The following is a 23540-nucleotide window of genomic DNA, read 5'->3' as shown; positions in this document are numbered from 1 at the left end:
GCTAATACATTTCTGAGATCTTTGTTCTGTAAGGCCACCACCGAGAGGCGTCTACCGACTGACTCATGGTGTGCTGACAGAATCAAGGGCCTAGCCTTCAGGGAGAGAGCCGGACCCGGGTCCCTGATTAATTCACAAAGGTAAACCCATCTTTTGAAGGCTCATGACAGCCAAAAAACAAAACAAAACAAAAAGGTGGTTGTTCCTCATGCCTCCTGTAAGCAAAGAATTCTAGAACGCTAAGTATGTATCAGGTATTGTATTAGACACTGGATATCCAAAGATGAATATGAGAATGCCCTGCTTTCAAAGATCACACAATTTGGTAAGGGAGAGAGACATAAATAGCTACAATACAGTGAGACGAGAGCTAAAGGAGGGAGATAGCAAGTGTTGTGTAAATACAAGGAGGAAGCAGTTTACCCGAGAGCTCAGAGGAAGCTTCACAGTGGAGGTTGGCATCTGAACGGGGTTTTGAAGGATAAGTAGGAGTTTTCCTGCAGGTATTGCCACCAGGGTTATGTCTGCCTATGTGACCAACCCCCTAACTATTATGAAGACATGCTCCCTCCTGAACTTGCTTGGGCTTTCGTGGCAAATAATTTCCCCCCTTATCTCTTTCTTCTTTGCCCACCATGGCTCCTAACATAATTAGAAGTATTTTTATAAAAGTCCTTTCCTGGGGACACCTGAATGGCTCAGTTGGTTAAGCGCCGACTTCCGCTCAGGTCATGATCTCCCGGTTTGTGAGTTCAAGCCCCGTGTTGGGCTCTGTGCTGAAAGCTCAGAGCCTGGAGCCTGCTTCAGATTCTGTGTCTCCCTCTCTCTCTGCCCCCCACCGCCCGATGGTGCTCTGTCTCTCTCTCTCTCTCTCTCTCTCTCTCTCTCTTAGCAATAAATAAACATTAAAAATTTTTTTTTAAAAAAGTCCTTTCCTGGACCAGTTTTCATCAGCTGGTAAAGACATCTCTCCTCCTGCCTAGAAACCTCCACAAGTGTACTTTAGAAAGGGTTAGGGGATGCCTTGGTGGCTCAGTCAGTTGAGCATCTAACTCTTGACTTCAGCTCAGGTCATGATCTCATGGTTTATAGGATCAAGCCCTGAGTCGGGCCATGTACTGACAGCGCAGAGCCCGATTGGCATGCTCTCTCCCTGTCTTTTTGCCCCTCCCCTGCTTGTGTTCTCTGTCTCTCTCCCAAAATAAATAAACATTAAAAAGAGAATGGGTTAGGAGAGACTGTTTAATTCAATGGCTGTCAACCTACAGCATGCATCAGAATCACCTAAAAATCTTGTTAAAACAGATTCCTAGGGGCGCCTGGGTGGCTCAGTCGGTTAAGCCTCCGACTTCAGCTCAGGTCACGATCTCGCGGTCCGTGAGTTCGAGCCCCGCGTCGGGCTCTGGGCCGATGGCTCAGAGCCTGGAGCCTGTTTCCGATTCTGTGTCTCCCTCTCTCTGCCCCTCCCCCATTCATGCTCTGTCTCTCTCTGTCTCAAAAAATAAATAAACGTTAAAAAAAAAATTAAAAAAAAAACCAAATTCCTAGGTCACCCCCAGAGTTTCTGAGTCCGTAAATCTGGAGGGGGGCCCAAAGAATTTGCATTCAAACAAGTTCCCTATAAATGCTGAAGCTGCTAGTTCCAGCACCACACTTTGAGAACTGGTTTAATCCACACGGGTAATTAAAGCAATGGGCTAAACTAGAAGGTCCCAGAAGTGCTTGCACATGGGAGTCACCTGGAGAGGTTTAAAAGATCCCCACGCCCAGTTCTCACACCCAAACCAATTAAGTGAAAATCTTTGGGGGTGGAACAGGCATCGGGATTTTTTAAGCTCTCCAGGAGACTCCAATTTATAGCCAACACTGAGAATCACTAGCCAAGGACTTGTGGTCCCCTTAACCCAGAATCTCTGAATTGTAAGTTCACCAGACACGAGAGCCACAGAATCCCACAGAGTGAGATTCCCTTACATGGTGATGACCGAGAATTAAAATGGCACAAGTTTTTATACAGTGCAATGAAACTTTTGCTTTCTCACTCAGTACATTAAAAAAATGCCACATGAAATACAACCCCCTCTAAACCCACACCTTGTTTCCCCCGACCCCTCCATCCTTTCTGATTTTCAATTCCTTCACTGATGAACAGCAAACGCAGAGGGGCAGCTATTGAGACTTCCGTGTCAAAATACAAGTCAGCTGCAAATCTAATCTTGACTAATAAAATAAAACAAAACAAAATAAAATAAAATAGTGTGAAAAAGGAATGTGTTTGTAAACTGCTTTTAGGAAATCATCAACTGGGCTGAAGTCAAATGATGCTTGATCACAGCAGATATATTACATGGAGTTCAAACAGGGTGTTTTCGCGGACGATTAGTGCTTCAAGCACCTGTCCTCACAAACCGTCTTTGTTCCCTTATTCAGAGAAAATTGCTTACCATGCACCTTACAATTTGCTGCCTCCTCCTAAAACTTTCTTATTTCCACTGGCCACAATTCCGCTACACTCACTGTCCTTTGCTTGCCTTTTTCTGCTCTGTGAGCCAAGCCAGGTCCTAAACACATGCCTACACACACACACACACACACACACACACACACACACACACACACACTTTTCTTCGTTTCCACCCTCCCTAGGTCCTCCTGCATGCTACATGGTTTCATTTCCCCACCTTTCTTTGACCACTGTGGCTCAATACAGTTTCTTCCACATAATCTCCTGCCTTACAAGTACACATACACTTCTGCCCAAATCCTTCTCACTTCTCTTTAGTCCATGCCTCATTACCTCAGGAAACGTGTGCCCCTCTTTCTATTCATGAATTACAAAATGGCCTTCATCAGGGTTGTGCAGCATGAGTAGGGTTGGTGATACACCAGAGAAAGGGAGAAGAAAGTTCAGGAATCTGAAGGAGAATCAGAATAAGGAGCCAGTGCTATGAACTTCACCACACTTGGAAGAGAACGCACGTCCTCTTCCGAATTTCTACAAAAGGGAGGAACTCTGATATCTGTTGTGGGGAGTGGGGGTGGCGGTGGGACTGAAGGTTGGGGATCTTGGTTGGTAGCCTTACACACCTTGGCCCCCAATCGAGGCATCAGATGCAAGAATGCCTTTTACTCAAACACTAGATCATAAATATTGTTTGATGTTTTAAAAACTTCTTCCTAAATATCATTTTATTAAAAAATGTTTGATGTTACTTTTGAGAGAGAGAGAGAGAGAGAGAGAGAGAACGAGCGGGGGAAGGGCAGGGAGAGAGGGAGACACAGAATCCGAAGCAGGCTTCAGGCTGTCAACACAGAGCCCGACACAGGGCTCGAACCTGCGGACCACAAGGTAATGACCTGTGCGGAAGTTGGAGGCTTAACCGACTGAGCTACCCGGGTGCCCTGAGTTCCACAAGATAATGACCTGTGCGGAAGTTCGAGGCTTAACTGACTGAGCTACCCGGGTGCCCCTATAAATATCATTTTAAAGACTGCACAGCAGTTCATGTGGGATGCACTCTGTTAATACTGCTGGCTTGATTTAAAAAATACACATAGTCAGGAAAAGGTTGAAAGGAAACACACCAATATGTTCTCTCTGGGTGGTAGGATTACTGGTGATTGAATTTTTCAAACATATTTTTCAACTTTCCAAATTTTCTACAAGAACACGACTGCTTTTCTTATTTACGAAACCGTCCCAAACATTATGTAAAAAAAAATTTCCAAAGCTGTGCCGTCCAAACTCACACAAAACTCCTCATGTATTTCTCTTTGTCTTCCTAGGATTAAACCTGCTTTTCATCAAGTGCTAACCCTTGAGGGAAACAAAAACCCAGACGTTTTTTTTTTCAACTATTGTTTTCGTTTTAATTGCAACAGTATTATATCCAACTAATTTCCATTGCAAAAATCCACACTTTCAGTTATATTATGGGCTAAACTGGCTTTTGTGGAATGGCCTGGGAACCTACTCACTACGCACAATGCTGCTTCTATGGGAAAATGTACTCTGAGTTCCAAATAATTAACTTAAAAATGAACTTTTGGAACACGTCCTGCGTGTAAGCTGGGTACTATCTTTGTAAAAAGAAAATTGCTACCCGCTGCTCTGCTAATGGGAGACAAATACAGTTGCAACCAATACAACAATCACAGCAAAAAGGGTTTTACTAACAAAGTCAAGTCTTTTTTTTCTTTTTTGTGTGTTAAAAATTTTTTTTAATTTTTTTTTTTTTTGAGAGAGAGAGACAGAGACAGAGTGCAGGTGGGGGAGGAACGGAGACAGAGAGGGAGACAACAGAATCCGAAGCAGGCTCCAGCCTCTGACTTGTCTGCACAGAGCCCGATGTGGGGCTCGAACCCACAAACCGCGAGATCACGACCTGAGCTCAAGTCTGATGCCTAACTGACTGAGCCACCCAGGCGCCCCCTAACAAAGTCAAGTCTTACATGAAGAAAGATTGGGGAAAATAGATCGCGGCATGAGTGATCAGTGTGGTTTTATCTTGAGCTAGTGAAAACTCAGAAAAGATGAGCTGGCTGTTAGAAAAAAATCTTCGTTGGCTCCTCCGTGGTCCACATATGTGGTTTTCAAACTGTACTCCCCAAAATAGTCCTCCAAAGAGGCGGGACAGGGAGATACATGTGAAGGCTCTAGGAGCCTGCACCCACACATATCTGTTTCAATGAGAGAAATATTTCTTTTTTCTCTATTTCTTTATGCTTCCAAGCAAGGTTTCATTTGAACCAAGGGCTCGCTACCGTCTTTTGAAAGCCACTGGTCCCCAGGATCCAGTAAGGATTCCTTAGCATGGCATAGACGGTCCTCCATGATTGGGCCCCCGTGGTCTTTGTGGTCCTCAGTGTGTTCTCTTCTTACCCGAGAGCCCTTCTTCCCCCACCTCCACATATGTACACACACTGGCCAAAGCTCACATACCATTCAAGCCAGTCTGTTCACTGAACTCTGAATAAGAAATGCTCTTTAATATCTGCTTAAAATGCTAGCCCCGTTTCTCATAAGCGCCTGGTGAACTTCCGCTTGCTGCTGAGGCTCTATTTCACGTGGCATTTCGTCTTTCAAGCCTTCTCCCTCCCTCCCACACAGACAGGGTGATCAGCCACCTTGGTTTTCTGCAGACTGTTTTGGGTTTCAGTACCCTAGCAAACTGGGATAACTGGTTACCCTGCAGACAGAGTTAGCCTCAAACAGGTGCCCAGGAAATGCGTTCGTTGCCGAATAAAAGGAGAGCCAAAATGTATGAACACACCTAACTGTGCTGGGACTATAACAGACTTGGATACACGGGGTATTAAAGCTCAGAACTTAAGTGAATCATTCAACATATGAGAAGATACACAGAGAATGACCAAAGCGCCTTTTCTGAGTCGCATAGGCCTGGCATGTGGTAACTTCTGATGACCTGGCCCTCGGTGTGGGAGGAGGAAAAGAGCTCTGGAAAGGGATGGCATCGAAGGGAGCGAAAACTGGAAAAAGATGGCCATAACATGGTAATCTGCTGCATGGGCAAAGCCAGACAGGAAGGGGAGAAGATGATGGTCTCTGGAACTTGAAACATAGTTCCGGAATGTAGTCTTCTCTGACTGAACAGCGAAGGCAGTCTTGATTAGTCTTTTGCTACATCATTATGCAAGGTCTGTTTGATTCCTCGTGTGGGGCAATGCAGGCCCTATGACCTACTGACCTTGTTTGTAAAGTCAGAAGGACAACCTTGGGGCATAAAACGGTAGCTTCCTTCATGGTGATCTTGATATACACGTTACCTAGAAGTTTCTGATGTTCTGGAATTCTTCATAATAACTCTAGGGGCGCCGGGGTGGCACAGTTGGTTAAGTGGCCGACTCTTGATTTCCACTTGGGTCATTATCTTGCGGTTCATTGGTTCAAGCCCCATGTTGGGCTCTATGCTGACAGTGCAGAGCCTGCTTGGGATTCACTCTCTCTCTCTCTTCCTCTGTCCCTCCCCCACTTATGCTCTCTCAAAATAAATAAATAAACTTAAAAAAATTAAAAAATATAATAACTCTAAAGTCTCTTGGCAATAACACACAAACATCACAGTTTTCACTGACTCCGACGTGCATCTAAAATTTTCCTAAGTACTCAGAGAAAACTACTCTACCCAGTTGAAGGAATAATTCAATTTACCTTATTGGCAATTTCCTCGGTTAAAAAAGATCAATGCAGTCATCTTAGAAGTTACCACATTTCTCCAAAGAGGCCCCAAAACAATCCATATGTACCCAATAAATTTTCATTAAGGCAGTTTCGCAACAGGACTAACCATTTAATTAAAAAGCTTCAGTTTGTGACTTCAGTTCATTATAACACTTTATAAAGTTTAGATTAAGATGTTAGGAAACAAACCAGGGGACTTACATGGCAATGTGTTAGTAACCATGAAAGGCTCCGACACCGATATAAAGGCTCAATTTACAAAGACGATTGGGTGTGGTACAAACATTTCTTTCTAAGTTGACTATCTGGGACTCAAAACACATTTTCCCACGGAAATCGTGTTATACATGGTGAAAAGGCTCCCAACCTAGCCAATAAAAATCTATTTAACAAAACAATGTAACTGAACTCTAAGACCAAGAAGGCTATTCATCTGTGTCTCAATATCTCTATAAATACTATGTCCATGGAAAGGCTTAATAGCTAACTAACATTTATTCAGTGATTACTATTAGGTGACCTAATCCACACAACAACCCACGGAGGTAGACTCGATTATGATCCCCCGGGGACAGATGAAGGAACTGAGACCTGTGGGACTAATTTAGCTTGTCCAGTATCGCACAACTAGCAACAAGGAAGTCAATATTTGAATCGAGGGAGTGTGAGTCCAGAGTTCTTGCTCTTGACCACTGCAAATAACACCTCACACTGTTTGCAGTCTCTGAGGTAGGAATTCTCCTAGCAGAGGCACACAAGGGCTCCTCAAGAAATGAGGCACACTGGGGCGCCTGGGTGGCTCTGTGGGTTAAATGTCCGACTTTGGCTCAGGTCATGATCTCACCGTTCCTGAGGGTGGAGCAGGCATCAGGCTCTCTGCTATCAGCACAGAGCCTGCTTCAGATCCTCTGTCTCCCTCCTTCTCTGTTCTTCCCTCTTTCTCTCAAAAATAAATAAACATTTAAAAGGAATGAGGCACACTGAAAAGTTCGCCTTTACCTCTACAGAGGAAATGGACACTCTTGAGGTCAGTCGTTTGTTCTCCACTTGTTTGGAAATGGGGAACAAAGGTCACCAGTTAGAGGGTTTCACACTGTATTCTCCAGTGTCTATGTGTATGTTGAGAGTTTATAAGCAGCTCTGTACTCTGCAGTCTCCTGCTGTCCTGGTTCCTCCTCCATCTTAGGCTTTCCAACTACCTTTGAGTGTTTTATGAGAGTTATTCGGCAACGAGTGACTTGACACCTCATGGCTTAGTTTACTCATGACCTGGGATTTCAGAGGTCAAAGGCCAGAGTGTACTGCTACCTCTGATGTGTTTATGGATGTCATGAAAGGCCCTAATGTTTCTTTCTAAGAAGAAAATGAATGGGCCAAAATATGCAGTAAGAAATTACTATAGTACACCTAACGTTTTCTTCCATACGTTGACTTATTTATCCCAACGGTCCAGCGTGATCGCTGAGTATGCAATGTGGTGTCATTCTGTTCCCTACTTGTCTTCCATAGTGGTTCTCATCTGTCACCACATCATGGGGTTGGGGGGGGGGACGGTGCTTGTTTTTGTTTAATCCTTAAAAAGTCATTCAAAAGGAACCTATTACAGTTCGATCCTCTTACAGGTTGATGGCAAAAAGTAATTAGGTACCACTGACTGATTAGGTGTTGGTCTAGTTTTAGAGTGCTCCTTTCGAGCATCAAGGACTGGCCACTGCTAGAAAATAAAGACCAGATGACTCCAACAATGGGTGTGCTCGTTCTAATCTCTCAGGATTAATAGCGCTTGTCAAGAAACACGGAGCAGGCTATGTGTGTTCACAACGAAACCCCAGGGCAGCCCAAGTGGCAACCCAGGATTGAGAACCAGAGGGGATCTGGAAGTGGGGATGGGGGTAGGCAGAGGCACGGAGAAGAGGCAAAGCAAAATGAGACAGGAGGTGGAGGAGAAAAGCTGGGGGAAGCAGAAGGAGCAGATGATCACAGGGCAAGGACAGGGGCCAAATGACAATGGGGAGAGAAGGGTGGCTGATGGAACCCAGAGGAAGAGAAATGAAGATAGAAGCTAAAGAATCAGGGAGGCCAAAGGGACCCGATCCTCAGTCCCATTCTGCTACTGCCCTATCTCTCTGGTCTTCTCGCATACAATTTCTCAAAGCACTGCCTGTAGTTTTAGTGCATTGGCTTCTTCACCTCCCATTTTCGCTTCAACCTGCACCTGCTTTCTGGTTCTAAGGTGCCATTGAACACGACACATTCTTCATGTCTCATTTTAGAACATTAGAGGAGGTAGGGCACTAACTCCCTGATTCTTCTGGGCTTTTCACCCAAATTCCTGTATTGGGTTCAAAACAGCCAACCACGGCATGATCTGTGAAACATGCATTATGTTGCTCACACCAATTGGTTGCGACTTCTACTTTGTAAGCAGTCGGTCAGCTGACCAGCTCTGTACATGGTAGCATATGATTCTTCCCTTCATGCCCCAGAGTGCAGCCTATGGATCCCCATAGTAGCTCGATCACTGCAGTGTTGTTTCCCGGCTTCTCCCCAAGAGTCGTGTCAGAGCGGGCTGTGTAGCCCTACATGCAGCCTTCTTTCACTCCCAACATGGTCAAGTATCTTTGCTTGGTAGAAGGGGGATCTTCCCTCTCTATGGGATACAGATTTAGTCAGGAGGTGATGAGAGAGACATCTCCGAGCTGCTTCCTGAAGGTCACTCTTCTGGAAGCAGTCCTAAGGACAACACACATGGCTCTTCCAGCCGTCAGGGAAGGCTGTAGCCTACCTACAGCTCAAGAACACAGAATCAGAGTCAGAGACTCATGAGTTTCTCCTTTTCCTTAGGTACCGCTCATGTGGAAGCCCAATACAGAAAAACAATTAAAGAGGACCTGTTCTGGTGGAATCAAGAGCCATGTGACCTCTCCCTTGGGCCCTTTAAGCCTAAGGAACTCCGTAGAATTCTAGGGCCTTGTGAAGTCCCCTGGCAACCAATAATCTCATCAAGCTCCACTTCTTTGAAGTGACAAGAAGATGGAGGCCAAGGAAGAAGTAACCTGTGCAAGGTCATGGACTTCCTGACTGGCACACCTGGGAAGAGAATTCACTCTTCAATTCGCATAATGTAGACAGGTGGTAGAGACAATACAAAGCTCTTTGTCTCATCCTCTCACATTTATTGGCCACTCGTGGAAGAAAGGTGATGATGAATTTTGCCATCTGAGCACTGGGACGATTCCTGACAGAAGGAGGAGGTGGAAGAGGAAGAGAGGGTGGAAGAGAATCAGAAGGAGAAGGAGAGGGAGAGGGAGAGGGAGGAGGAGAAGGAGGAGGAGGAGAAAGAAGAAGAAGAGGAAGAGGAGGAGGAGGAAAAGTTAGGGAAGGAAGGAAGGAATTAAGGAAGGAAGGTGGGAAGGAAAGAGGGAAGGAAGGAACAGAAGGAAGGAAGCAGAAGAAGCGGCAAAAAGGTCAGCTTGTTCCGGACAATGTTAGCACTTTGCCTCTCCCAGCTACAGAGGTAAGACTGCCTTCATCAAGTTAAACTCTCTCTGCTGAGAATCTCACGTAAGACATCTCAGAGCATCCTTTTATCAGGATGCAAATGGTCTTCTAAAATGATGTCGCAACCGGGTTGACAAAGGTATGTTTCAAAATGGTGACAAAAGTTACAAATCATCTTTAGTAGTCAAGAAAACCCAGATTTTCTCAGTGACGTTATGTTTCATGGGCAAAAACACAGACTGAAAACGCCACAGGATAAAACATGCCAGTGGGCATTTCACTAGGCAAAAGCCCATCAGCACACTCCGTGATTTGTCTGTTTAGGATGGGCTCTGATTTCGAGGGACTTAACTGCTTCGTTATGGGTCTGGTAGCTATTCGGGCAACAGGCATATGCGTCCTTGGCTTATTCCCAAGTCATGCTTTAAGGACACCAAGGAATGATAAGGTGATATCAGGATGAGGGCCTATCCGTCTCGGCCAACAGTAAGTCCCCGGTCACTGCATTTTTGATCTTCCTTTCCCTCCTCTTTGCCTGGTCAGAGTCTCAGATTTTCGCGTGCTGTGGAATCAATTTCTTCTTTGGCTGTCTTCCGGGTCATAACTCACCAGTCTGAGCCGTCTGCTTCTGAATTACAATCTAAATGAGAGTTGCAGCTTTCCTATGGCTAGGTCCCATTTTCCTGTGCTAAATTCCTGACAACCAATGATTCTTAAGAGCTGTCTATCCTTTGACAGGCAGTATTTTTTTTTTTTTTTTTTTACTGATTAAAAAGAAACCCTGTTACCGTTCTATAATTATTTTAGTTGCAGTTGGTCCCAACTCGCCCCTCCTTTCAGGCACAGGTTTGCCTTCAGAGTAGGAGTGTCAACAAACCATCAGCAAACCTTGCTGTTCCACAGTGGTTTATGGAAAAAGAAGGGAATGCTCCCAGCTCTTCCTGAAATACATTCAAAACAATATTGACTGAGTGCTAGCAAAGTATGCTTGCTTCTCCGGCGCTCAGGAAGTTTATGTCTGACTTTAATTCCAAATGAGCACGCGCCATCAAAGCCAGACATTCCAATCCACAGCACAGGTTCCAGTGGTTGGAGGAGCTAGAAGCACGTTGGCCCCTAGTTGCTGTTTTTCAGTTGCTAGAGATTCTCTCCTGCTTAACTCTCTTCTCTAGACATCCAAGCCAACCAGAATTTCCCTAGTGCTGTAATAAAGGGTAAGGGTAACTGACATTAGCGCAGTGCTTTAGGTGCGGGGAAAGGGAGAACAGGGAGCCTCGTTGTCCTCGTAGGGTACGCAATAGGACCGATTTTTGATCCGTGCCCTCCCTTCTCTCTGGCCATCCGGGTCATGCACTCCTAATCGTGAGCAGTCAGACTGTTTTATTATCACCGATAATAAATAATAAATAATGTACTCAGCAGCTAGCACGTCGTCATGATAAACTCTGTTTTTTGGGATCAGTAAAATTGAAAAAGAAATGGCGTATCATGGGCGTATATGCTGAGCTAAGGTCATTCCTTTTTCTAATAGTGCCACCGGACTGGGAAATCAGAAAATGCCATAAAGTGCAAGGGGATTTTTCAACAGGGCTCTGACAGAGTTACTCACGGTATTTTATTTTTTTAGGGGAAACGGAGAAATGTGTACAGAATAACAGTATGATCTTTTCTGGTTGAAGAATCATGCTCAAAGAGGGCTGGCGAAGAACTGTTTTCCAGTTCAGACAGGGTTCTATAAAGCTCTGCCACAAAGCTTTGGATTCGGTTTAGTCCTTGCTGTGGGAACCCAACATCACTGGTTCTTAAAGCTCCTTAGGTGATTCCAGTGCACAACCACAGGGCAGATCCACTGGTATGGGGTCAGTGGTTCGCATCCTACATTATATACTGTTTTTAGCATTCAGACGTCCCTTATTAATACCAGTAACAGCCTTCCAAACATCCAATGCTTGCTACCGTGTCACAGACGCTTGAAGCAAGGGTAGAAAGACAACATTTCAAGTTCATTTCAACTAGGATAAAGGTTTGGAAAATCACATGTAAAAAAGGGATCTGCCCACCGTCCACTAGGGACCTCAACCGGCTGTCACTGGGACATTTCACAAATACCAAATTCCATCAAAACTCATTGATAAGAACAGCCCAATTACGTGTGAATGCAAAGTTCATACAGGGGTACTCTTTTGGGGCTGAGAAAAACAAGCAAAAGATCCGTTTTATGGAAATGATCGTCCCTCTTTACTTAGAAGCGGGTCACTGTGACCACAGGTTTTAGACCACATATCTCCAATTCACAAAAAAAGTTGGGGAGATGAGCAGAACACCAACACTGATTGGCATATCCACAGGCGAAGTTCGATTTTATCCCGTCGCTTTGGCAAACAGAAGAAACGAGGCACTTTATTACTGGAGACTGCACTAAAAATGTCCATGGGTCACAGAACAGCATGTTCAAGGCCAATTATGTTGAGTGCAAAGACTTCAGGCAGTGGGGGACGGTAAGAAGCTTGTCTCCTCTCTGTCTCTGGAAGGGTACCAACCTCATAACATCAGTAAATAATTCTACGACCTTTAAAACTCATTTTATGAGCAAACGGGGTCAGTTAGTACGGAGTGAATTACATTCAAACAATTCCAACCACTTTATAACTAGGGGCGGGGGGAAGTAGCTGATTCCTTGCATCAGCGATATGTTAACTGGCAGCATTCATAAAGAGCTTGCTCAGTTGTAACCGACCCAATAGAGACACACGCACAAAACCACAACAAAAGGCAAGAAGCCCCCAAATGTACAGCCCCAGTCTTCACCTTGAACCTCTCCTGTGTTACCTGTTCATTGTAATTTTACTGAGCTCTGCAGAACCGTCTACTTTTTGTGGGGACCGGAGTATAGCTACCGTGAAGGGGAAGTTTTTGCAGAAGTGGGGAATCCAATTTCCATTTATGAATGTGTAAAAAGCACTCTAAGGATCCTTTCTTTTTCCTTTCTGACTTTTCTATTTGTATAATAAATCTATCTCTCTAAGGAGCTTTAAGAACCAGTGATGTCAGGTTCCCACGCCAAGGACTAAACCAAACCCAAAGCTCTGTGGCAGAGCTTTACAGAACCCTGTCTAAACTGGAAAACAATATACATATAAATGTATTTCCTACAATGAGCTAGACACTGTGCTAGGTGATTTGCATGCATTATTTTATTTAGTGTTCACGCTACCTCTGCCAGACAGGTATTACCCCCATTTTATGCAAAGGAAACAGGGTTACAAAGGTTTTAAGTGACTTGTTGAAAGTTATAGAGGTTCTAGGTTGTGGAGGCAGGGCACACCCGGATCCACCTGACTACACGGGCCAAAATTTTCACTATGATGTGCTACCCTCTACCACGCTGCTTCCTTCCACTTCTTTCCTTCTTTCCTCCTCAAAGCCCGAAGGGATGGGTGGGTGGTAGTATGGGAAGGATTTCAAAGAAAGAAGGACTAATCTACCTCTCTTTCATACCTCTCCCAAAGCTCTGTAATTCTGCAATTCCCCACACATAGCCTGGTCACCAGGACCCAAGAAAATACAGGTTTCTTACAGGCTCATGTTATGTCTTTTCCTCTCCAATCTCTCTATGGTTTTGGAGACCACATTTTGCAAGTCCCAAATAAGGGCATATATCCCAACACCTTGTATTTTCTCTAAGCAAACACGAGGGCAACATATTTAAAATCAAAACTCAAAAAAACACTTGTGGCACCTAGCAGAGAGAGAGAGAGAGAGAGAGAGAGAGAGAGAGCGCACTGGCTCAATACGGACCTGTTGATTGATTGAGTCATTGGGGGTTGATCACACACGGAGAGTAATGAGCAAAGTTAGACTAAATCCTTATCAGTGGAATTCAACAGGGTGGTCTTTCTGACAAGTCTTTTTGTTATGGCCTTAATGTAGGCTTCCTGAACCTGGTGGCTTGTTAATCTGAAAGTACTTGTTTAGATACAAGGCTGTGGATTCTAAGAGACAAGCTGTTCATTATGAGTTCTAATCCTAGGCTGGAAGATGCCTATAAAGATTAAAACTTGTTTCCTTTTTTCTAACAATTAACAGCCTAGCTAAAGAGCGATCAATTGTAATTGGGGAACTGAGGAAGGTAATAAATGCATTACCGAGACCAGTTGCTTTACAGCACCATTTATTTAATCCTTAAATTTTGCAGGTTGTAAATTACTCATTAGAAGGCAGAAAGCAAAATAGCCGTAATCCGTTTAGTGCCTCCAAACTCCGAAGACTTAGTGGAGGAAATCCATGGAAACAAGAGGCCTGATGTGTTCTTTCACTGCTATTTCTTAATGGGCAAAGGTGGTTAAACAATAAGGATAAGCCCAAGTAATTATCCTGATGCGCTGGTCCATAGGTCAGGGGTGGGCTTGATTAAATTCATGGAGGGCTGACCCACAAACGGTGGGAAAATGCCCCTTCTTTTCCACTCAGCCCCGCAGGCAGCTAATCAATGTGCACATCTCACTTCCAGATTGTTTCATGAGACCAGAGCAATAGCCCGTAGCATTCATTAGGGCATTTGCTCCTATCTGTTGTTTTCTAATCAGTGCAGGGACTGGACAAGAGGCCAAGTGCCAGAGAGGAATTAGGAGGGGACGAGGAGGAGGCTGTCCCCCTCTCCATTCGCGGGAACACAGCTCCCAACTACAAAAGGTTCAATGTGAAAACAACTAGACAATTAGTTTGTACGTTGCTTTACATATCCAGAAAGCCACGTATATCTGGCTTGAAGATGGATTTTATCAGCTTAACATGTAGACGCCGAACCATTTGCCGAGGACAATTTGCTTATACCAAGGACCAAATTCGATTTTAGAATTCGATTTTAGAATGGTGTAAACAATACACAGGATGCCTTTGGCGCTGGCACCCTATTTGTGTTTTGAGAGTAGAATTTGAATGTGTTTCCTTTTTCAAAAGCGGGATGCCCTTTAAATATGTAACACAGCTTCTGGCTCTCCCTTAGCCTCTACACAACAAAATAGCTGCTGGCTCACGTCAGGGCTGAGCGGGCGTTTCGTTCCTGCTCCTTTGCCCTTTACTCTCGTGATCCATGGCTTATCTCTGAATAAAGATGGTGTTAGGCTGTGAAACGGAGCTTTTCTCTTTCCAGAGGTAACCAGACCACATGAGGACCAAACCTGCTTCTGCAGTAGCAAACTGAGTTACCCAACACAAACTATCTCCATTAATTTTCTACTAGACAGTCTAATTAAGTTGGTGCTTCCACCAGGCTGGTACGGCGTCTCTCTCGTGTTCCATTCGATACCCACCCAGCTGCGGCTGCTCAATAAATCATTACTGACAATGAGACAAAATCTAATTTAAAAATTGTAGGTGTCCTGGAAATGCGTTTATTCACTTTGTTAACGTGATTGTAAAACAAGTGTTTCCTAGATAGATCATTTAACCATGGCATGTGATAAAAAATACTTTTCTTCCCACATCTCACTTTTTTTTTGAGCTATGCTTTTTTTTTTAACAGTAGAAAGAGATACTAAAGAATTTTATAGACCCCTGCCGTTAGAAATCCTGATATCAAAGCACCTGGAAAAACCGCGGAGACACCTCAAGAGATACTGACATGAGCTCACAGTAATTTTGCAAAGTAGAACTTGGAGCTTCTGTGTCACTCGTCTCAGGGAAGGGCCTGTTCTGGGCACTTTTGGTGGAGACAAGGAATGACATTTGGCCCCTTTCCTGGGGCTTAATTACCTATGTTTTCATTTTACTTACCCTGAGTGGATTTTCATTAAGGTAAGGGGGTTCACCTTCCACCATTTCGATTGCCATAATCCCCAGAGACCAGATATCAACTTTCGGACCGTAAGCTTTTCGAGTCACCACCTCGGGTGCCATCCAATAGGGAGTTCCCACCATAGTACTTCGTTTACTTTGCTCAGGGGTGATCTGGGCGCAGAACCCAAAATCAGCTGCAGAGAAGAAAAGTCCGTTAAAATCAAGTCAAATTACTCTGGGTTTTTTTAAAAAATTTTTTTTTAACATTTATTTATTTTTGAGACAGAGAGAGACAGAGCATGAACGGGGGAGGGGCAGAGAGAGAGGGAGACACAGAATCCGAAGCAGGCTCCAGGCTCCGAGCCATCAGCCCAGAGCCTGACGCAGGGCTCGAACTCACGGACCGAGAGATCGTGACCTGAGCTGAAGTCGGACGCTCAACCGACTGAGCCACCCAGGCGCCCCTGTTTTTTTTTTTTTTTTTAATGTTTATTTATTTTGAGAGAGAGAGAGAGAGAGAGGGCATGAGCAGGGGAGGGGCAGAGAGAGAGGGAGAGAGCGAATCCCAAGCAGGCTCAGCACGGAGCCCAACAAGGGGCTTGATCCCATGACCATGAGATTATGACCTGAGCTGAAATCAAGTCAGACACCCAAATGACTGGGCCAGCCAGGTGCCCCAAATTCTTCTTATGTTTTTTTTTTAACAATAGATCACTTTCAGATATGGCTGTACCTTCTTCTGTTCGACACTGAGCTTCCACAACTCCCTAGCTCATATCTATTATTACCTGATCTCTCCAGTGGCCCTGATTTTAAAAGGGTCTGAAATAACTTATGAATGTGATGTCATTTTTTCCTAGACCTCAGTCTGGTTCCCTCCCCATTACTGTTCCTTTTAACTTATAGAATCTTTCAGCTTTCTATTTAGGTATTTATCATCCAGCAGATAGAAGTCACTAGAAATTCTGAAATGTTAACCCCTCAGAATCTGGCCACGATCTACAGGAACACAGAATTAGAAAAAAATTCTTCAAACTGGGCTCTAAATGCCTTTAAACCAATCACCTTCAATAGCCATTTTCATCTCAAGATAGACAGTAAATGAGCAGAAATCCTCCAATATTCTTTCAAACACCATCTGAACCAAAATACCTACTCAATTTAACAGAGCCATCCATCCCAAGAAGGATATTGTCACTCTTTATGTCTCTATGGATCACTTGGTTTGAGTGCAAGAAATCCAAAGCTTGGAGGCACTATTGAATCAGAAAAAAAAAAAAGTTCTAATTATATCGCAAAGAATTTAAAACAATTTACATTTCGTTTCTAGATATACTTGGGGCAAAGGCATACTTTTGCATTGTCAAGGAAAATAGATTACTATTGTATTATCATTTTGAAATCACATTACTGTTTACATCAATGCTGTAACTTAGCAGAATACATTATAAAAGCTTCTGAGTCAGCCAAACTAACCAATTAATAATCGTACTTTGACCTAGTATCTGGAGGGTACGGATTCAGCTTGGTCTTAAACAGGTGTACTAAGCTTCTGTATCCATGGTATTTAATTCAGTAGGCCTGAAGTGGGACCCAGGAATCTGCCTTTAAAACGAGTGCCCCAAGCTACCTCTGATGGACAGCCATGGTTGGGAACCACTGCTAGTCTATGAAGTGGCTACAGTTACTTGCTTGGAAATGGCTTTGCACCATGCAACATGGAAACCGTAGACTCAGGGTAGAATATTCTCCTAAGGATTAGAAGCTTGCTTCACTGCATGAATAGAAAATACATGTGTTTGGTGGATATGCGTACATCCTTGGGGAGGAGGAAAGGCAGATGGGAGGAGAGCAAGGGAGGAAGAAATTTGAGCAAACCGTTTAAAATAAAACGCAAGCAAAGACTGGCCGAAATTACTTGGTTTTGTGTTCCCGCCATTGGCTTTCAAGTTGCAGCAGTGGGTCAGAGTTCCTATTTGTGTCTAGAGAAAACCTCACCACCATGAATGGGGTGGAGGGTAATGCCCCGGATGAGACTCCAAAGAGGGATGTGTTTTTAAATATCGAAAAAAATATAAGAAAACATGTCCTCCATTTAGCTCAAAACCAGGGATATGACACCGTTATTGGAAAAGAGGCAGACTCAGGCCCCCTGGAGGGGGGTGAGGGATGTCCAAATTGGACTGTGAAAGCAACGACTGTCTGGGCTGAAGGAGGACCTTGCTTAAATTGCCTTCTCGAGAATGATGGGATTATAGTGGTTTGTAATTCACGTGGCTCACGTTGTGCGTGCAGGACAAAATCATCAGCGTGTAAAAATCCCCCCAAATGTGAAGAGACTTCTGTGCCACCATTGCTATTTTCCGTGTTCATTGAGACTACAACATGCAGGCCGAGCATTCACCTTGCAAATGGCATAACAGAGTTCAAAAGATCCATAGCAAAATGACCAGAATATACAACAGGCTGGGAAGGGAGGGTAGGAAAGTGCGATTAGGAAAGGATTTAAATTGAAGTTAGGCTCTCCAATTTTTTTTTCATAGAAAAGACACGCGATCATTGCTCTGATGTTCTACACATTCTGGATAATCACAGAAAAAGAACTGCCGGTTTTAGTGTTGTCATCTGCTAGAAACACTCTGTTTTCTTACCTCTCTGCACACAGCTGCTATCTGGCCTTCATCCATACAGGTCTCGGTGACCACATCAGTCAAAGAGCCGCCAGCCAAGTATTCCATGACCACCCATAGTTCATCACCCACTAAGTAGCTATAAGAAGAGAGTAAAAAGACTTTGACTCAGGTCTAAGGAAGTGGGGACTCTTTTATATCCCCATTAAGGTAATTTACAATTAATGTCTGCATTTGGCCATATTATATAACAAGAGGAAAATATCCATGACGGTGATGAGATATTCCTTAGCATTAGAGAATATGCATGAAAGTCAAAGGATCATCAGATATAACGGCACACCATGGAGGAAGGAAAAGAGCAAGGAGGCCTCTGGTGACTGACTACTGTCAGTCATTCCACTATAAAAGCTACTTTCAATAAACAGGATCAGTGAATAGCCACTATGTTATATCATATGCCATAATGTTGACTTCTTGGACTGAACTGGCCCATGGTATACAGAGTTGCAAGATATGCATTCAGATCTCAGCATTGATTTTGAGGCTACTGGATTAATTACTGAACTCTTTTCAAGCAGTTTCTGAATCAAAAAGACTCCTGTTCACAATGGATTTACCGTGCTGAGGTCTCAATCCTCCAGCAGAAATCAGGGGCAACACGCCCAATTTCTTTAGGCACCTATTGAGGAGCACGCGCAGATGATCAAACATGGGGAGGAAGGTCACCAGAGCCCTACAATTTGGACAAAATTCAAAACATCTGGAGTCATCTGAAGGCACAGTAGCAGGATGATCGGGTCTCTCTTCCCCTCCCCGCCCCAACTCAGCGAGAGAGAAATTTTGGAGAATGGAGTGAGCCCACTGATCCTGTCCTGCCCTAAGTTTGACATCAATAAGAAGCAAGACTTTGTATCCAGTGGTGCTCGAACTGCAGTGCCTATAAGATTCACCTGGGGAGCCTATTAAATGTGAAAATTACAGGCTCTACCTCATCAGTAACAGAAAGCATCCTAGAAATCTCCATTTTGTACAAATGCCATTTTGACAACATGAAAAAAGCAGAGTGAAGTCCCTCTGCTACAGATAGTCCCTAAATGGCACTTTATGAAACATAGGCTTCGCCTGTAAAATTTGACTCCTTTTTTTTTTTAATCTCCCTTTTCCCCTCTTTCTTTCCCACCGGTCCACCTGGCACAAAACACAGAAAGCAAGATTTTAAGCTCATTGAGGTTGCAGACCTAGTCTTACTTCCTTTATATCCCCCCAGAGTACACAGCACAGCGGTGCTAAACAAACACTTACTGAAATTGAATGAGACAGATGTTAACCACAAGTGAAGAGTTAGCGCTGTCTTTAAATGCCTATTTATAACCCACTGCTAATACCACTGATGAAAGAGACATTAATTACCTGGTCTAGGAAAAAGGTTTGAGATTAAAGTCTCAATTCCCTAGACCTCACTGTCAGTTAATCACAAAGCGCCCATTAAAGCGGGGCCATTACAGCCAGCCCTCTTCACTTAGACACCCAGAGACTGCACTGGCTCCAAACAGTTGATGAAGTGTTTAAAACACCGCAGCTCTCCTCTATACGCAGTAGTCTATTTCCTGCCAACACGGAGTCACGATGCTCAAAAGGAAATTACACAAACTGCTCATGCTTAGAAGTGAGACCATAAAATGTGTCTTCAAATGTTTGATGGTGGACAAAGAAAAGTGGGTGCAAATTTAGCAATAGATGTGATACTCTACTCTTTTGCAGCATCCACGAGGTTTTTCTAGCATTTGAGAAGTATTTGGAGAACGGATGCTAAATGAACAGATGCTAAATAAAATAATTTGCCAAGAAAAGAAAACAAGTACACAATGAGGGAAACCACTTACCTATCTAAATAATTAACAATATTGGGGTTCTTATTTTCCCTCATGACCAGAATTTCATTAATAATTAATTCCTTTTTGGGCTGCTGTTGAAGGTTCATCTGCTTTATGGCCACCTGAATGGTGATTAAAATGCACAAATGAGTTACAGTCATTAAACACGCACACGCATATATATATATATATATATATATATATATACATATATATATATTTGGCACACAGAGTAAGGCATACAAATTCTTTATCTTACTAGGCTCTTTCTCAGTGCCACAAACCCATACCCCTTTTCTTTGGTCAATCACGAGTAAACCATCCACTTTAGACACTTTGGACATCTATGAAATAGATTCCCATGTCAACCCAGTGCCGCCCATTTTATCAGACATAGGTGCTATCAAAGAAGAAATGTGATTCGTGTGAATTAAAGGACAATTAAAAAATCAGGATTGAATGTTAGCACTCACCTCTTGTCCTGTTGCAATGTCTAGCGCTGTATAAACAGTACCTGATGCCCTGTGAAGGTGAAAGTTATCAAATGAATAAGCAATCCAGCTGCTATCCATAGATTTTACTTGAAATAACATGTCATTTTTAGGAGAGGGAAATCAGCAAACTCAAGATTCAAGGATGAAATAACCACGGAACGCCCCTTTTGTGTGGTAATTACAGCTGAAACAGCCTTAATGTATCCCTTTGGGTGGGCCAGTAATTCCAGTCGGACTTTCCAGCACTATGCAGTAATGAATTGAGCAAAATGGCCCTGCTCCTTTTAGGAAGCTCCTGGAATATTCTGAATACTCCCCGGATGTGGCAACAGCTAACATTGTAGTCCTCTGATTAAACTGAAGTACGGTTTAGGAAACAATACATCATCTCTTGTTTAGGCAACTGTAAATTAACCTTTCCTCTTAGCACATGGACAGAGTGCTTTTCCCATAGATCTCTCTTTTTTTTAAATTTTTTTTATGTTTGTTTATTTTTGAGACAGAGAGAAACAGAGCATGAGTTGGGGAGGGGCAGAGAGAGAGGGAGACACAGAATCCGAAGCAGGCTCCAGGCTCCAGGTTGTCAGCACAGAGCTTGATGCGGGGCTCGAACCCACAAACCGTGAGATCACGACCTGAGCCGAAGGCGGACACTCAACCAGCTGAGCCACCCGGGCACCCCTCATAGATTTCTGACTCTTAAGAATATTTTTATGTAACAAATCAATCACACTCAGTGCCGTACTTACCTAGTGCTGCAGCTACACCAAGTAACGACAACACGGCCTTACTGTTGAGACATTTTTTTTTTTCAAAATTTCTCAACAGCTTCTACTATGACGTTTCCCTCCAACCCACCACCCTTTAAAAATCTATCATTCCTAAGGTCCTGGTAGTATTCATGCTCCCATTCTAACTTCAATTGTAGGGGTCTTTGCTTTGCACATAGAAATTGTGTAGTGAAGGTGAATTCACAGTGACAACGTTCTGTGAAACACACATGCATTCTGAACCACATCCCCACCTCTATTCCCAAGAAAAAGGAAAACCCCGTCAATTTCATCGAAATGTTTGTGGTGAGTAAAGGAATAAGAATGGAGATCAGTCCTGTGATTCACAGGACACGGTAATGCTCCAACATTGCTACTTAAAATTTCTAGTAATTGTTGTTTCTCCTTTGTTCTCTATACATCACTTGCTCTTTTGTTTTCTGGGTCCAGGATTTCTTTTCTTATGTCAGCCATTTCTTTGCCATTCTTCTCCCTTCTTCTACTTGGATGAACCAAAATATTTCTCCTAAGCCTAGGAAGTTTACATTACTGCTCCTAATGAATAAAATGAGTGGGGTAGTATAAGGACTATTTGACTACTAAGAGAGATCTGAGTCCTAATATTTATCCTAACATCAACAAGCTGTGTGACCTTGGGCCAGTCACTTCCCTGTTCTGGGGTTCAGTCCCCTCAACTGAGAAAACAGTGATCACAAGAACAGTAAAAAATATATGGAGCATGTTGCGCATGTCAGACAATGCACTAAGAATTTAATATAAATCACCTTATGTCTATTACCTACCTCCACATTACAGACAAGGAAGCTGAGGCTCAGAGAGGTGAAGTGACCTGCCCTAAGTTAAACAGCTTATAGTCCAAGTCTGTCTGACTCTCTGACCTGTAAACTATAGGAAATGGGCCACTTTATTTCTACAGTTCTTTATTTTTTGAAATTTTCAAATTTATTTAATTATTTTTATTATTTTTTAAAGGTTTTGGGTTTTTTGTTTTTGAGAGAGAGAGAGAGAGAGAGAGAGAGAGAGAGAGAGAGAGAATGAGTGGGGGATGGGCAGAGAGAGAGGGTGAGAGAGAATGTGAAGCAGGCTCTGTGCTATCAGCATAGAGCCTGACTTGGGGCTTGAACTTATGAACCATGAGATCATGACTTGAGCTGAAATCAAGAGTTGGATGCTTAACTGACTGAGCCACCCAGGAGCCCCACAAAATTTATTTCAAAGTAGTATCTATGCCCAACGTGGGGCTTGAACTCACAACTCCGTGGTCAAGAGTTACACGCTCCACTGACTGAGCCAGCCAAGCTCCCTAATTTCTAAGGTTCTTGAATTTCATGATGTACAATCTACAAATTCTGCTCTCTTCATTCTGCATAGGTACATACATATCTATTGGAACTTGACTAAAAAATTGCCCTTACTCAACAGGTGTCACCTAAAGCAGGACTTACAAGTTTCAGAAATTCCTCAGGTTTGAGGCTGATGTGAAATCAGCCTCTCAGTTTTGTATATTTGAGATTCTGGGTTCAGAGCACGCGGTTCATGCTCATTAAGTATTTGCTGAATGAACAAATTAATAAAAGTCTTTTCAAACAAACATCTAACTGCAACTAAACCTTTCCTTTCTGTGGAGGAATCTTCTACATAAACCAACATAAAGCACTTCCCTTGTGGAATAAGCTATCCGACATTTCTGATTTCAGGGGCCACTTTGTGATCGGTCCTTCTGAACTAAGAATCACCTGGGCTCAAAAGAATAGATCACCTTGCCCCGAACAACTACCTAAATCTGTTTGTAGAATTATATTCAAAAATGCCTTTACTTGGGGCACCTGGGTGGCTCAGTCTGAGGTTAAGCATCTGACTCCTGACTTCAGCTCAGAACGTGATTATCGTGGTTCATGAGATCGAGTCCCACATCTGTCTCTGCACTGACAGTGCTGAGCCTGCTTGGGATTCCTTCTCTCTCTTTCTGCCTCTCCCCTGCTCATACATGCTCTCTCTCTCTCTCAAAATAAATAAATATTTAAAAAATACCTTTTCTTGCACATTTCCTTCAGATGCCATAAAAGTAACAGTATCTGCAAAATGAGATAATGATAGCATCTTCCTCACAGACCCACAGGAAATTGAAAGGCACAATCTATGTAAGCATTCAGTCCTGTGCCCAGATCAGAGTTGGTGCTTAACACGGTAACTGCTATTATTATCAATTTACTTCCCCATCTCCAAGCCAAAACATCCTTGCTAGTGCTTGTCCCTGTTTTCAAAAA

At 43.4% G+C, this 23540-nt stretch overlaps 1 protein-coding gene across 21 annotated transcripts in view; it reads right to left on the bottom strand.

Moving 5' to 3' along the window:
* The window catches only part of PAK3 (p21 (RAC1) activated kinase 3), a 259307-nt gene that overhangs the window by 11275 nt on the left and 224492 nt on the right, over positions 1–23540 (bottom strand). For all 21 annotated transcript variants that reach the window (XM_023249300.2, XM_023249301.2, XM_023249303.2 and 18 more), the window contains 5 exons: positions 20462–20510; positions 19998–20110; positions 18133–18250; positions 16638–16737; positions 15479–15675 (listed from right to left, as the gene is read on the bottom strand). In XM_023249300.2, the coding sequence (XP_023105068.1) occupies positions 15479–15675; positions 16638–16737; positions 18133–18250; positions 19998–20110; positions 20462–20510 (577 nt within the window). The remainder of the gene's footprint in view (positions 1–15478; positions 15676–16637; positions 16738–18132; positions 18251–19997; positions 20111–20461; positions 20511–23540) is intronic.

The sequence above is a fragment of the Felis catus genome, chromosome X, assembly GCF_018350175.1.
Source record: "Felis catus isolate Fca126 chromosome X, F.catus_Fca126_mat1.0, whole genome shotgun sequence".
In the NCBI taxonomy this organism is placed as follows: domain Eukaryota; kingdom Metazoa; phylum Chordata; class Mammalia; order Carnivora; family Felidae; genus Felis; species Felis catus.
This window is presented reverse-complemented; position numbering and strand designations above follow the sequence as displayed.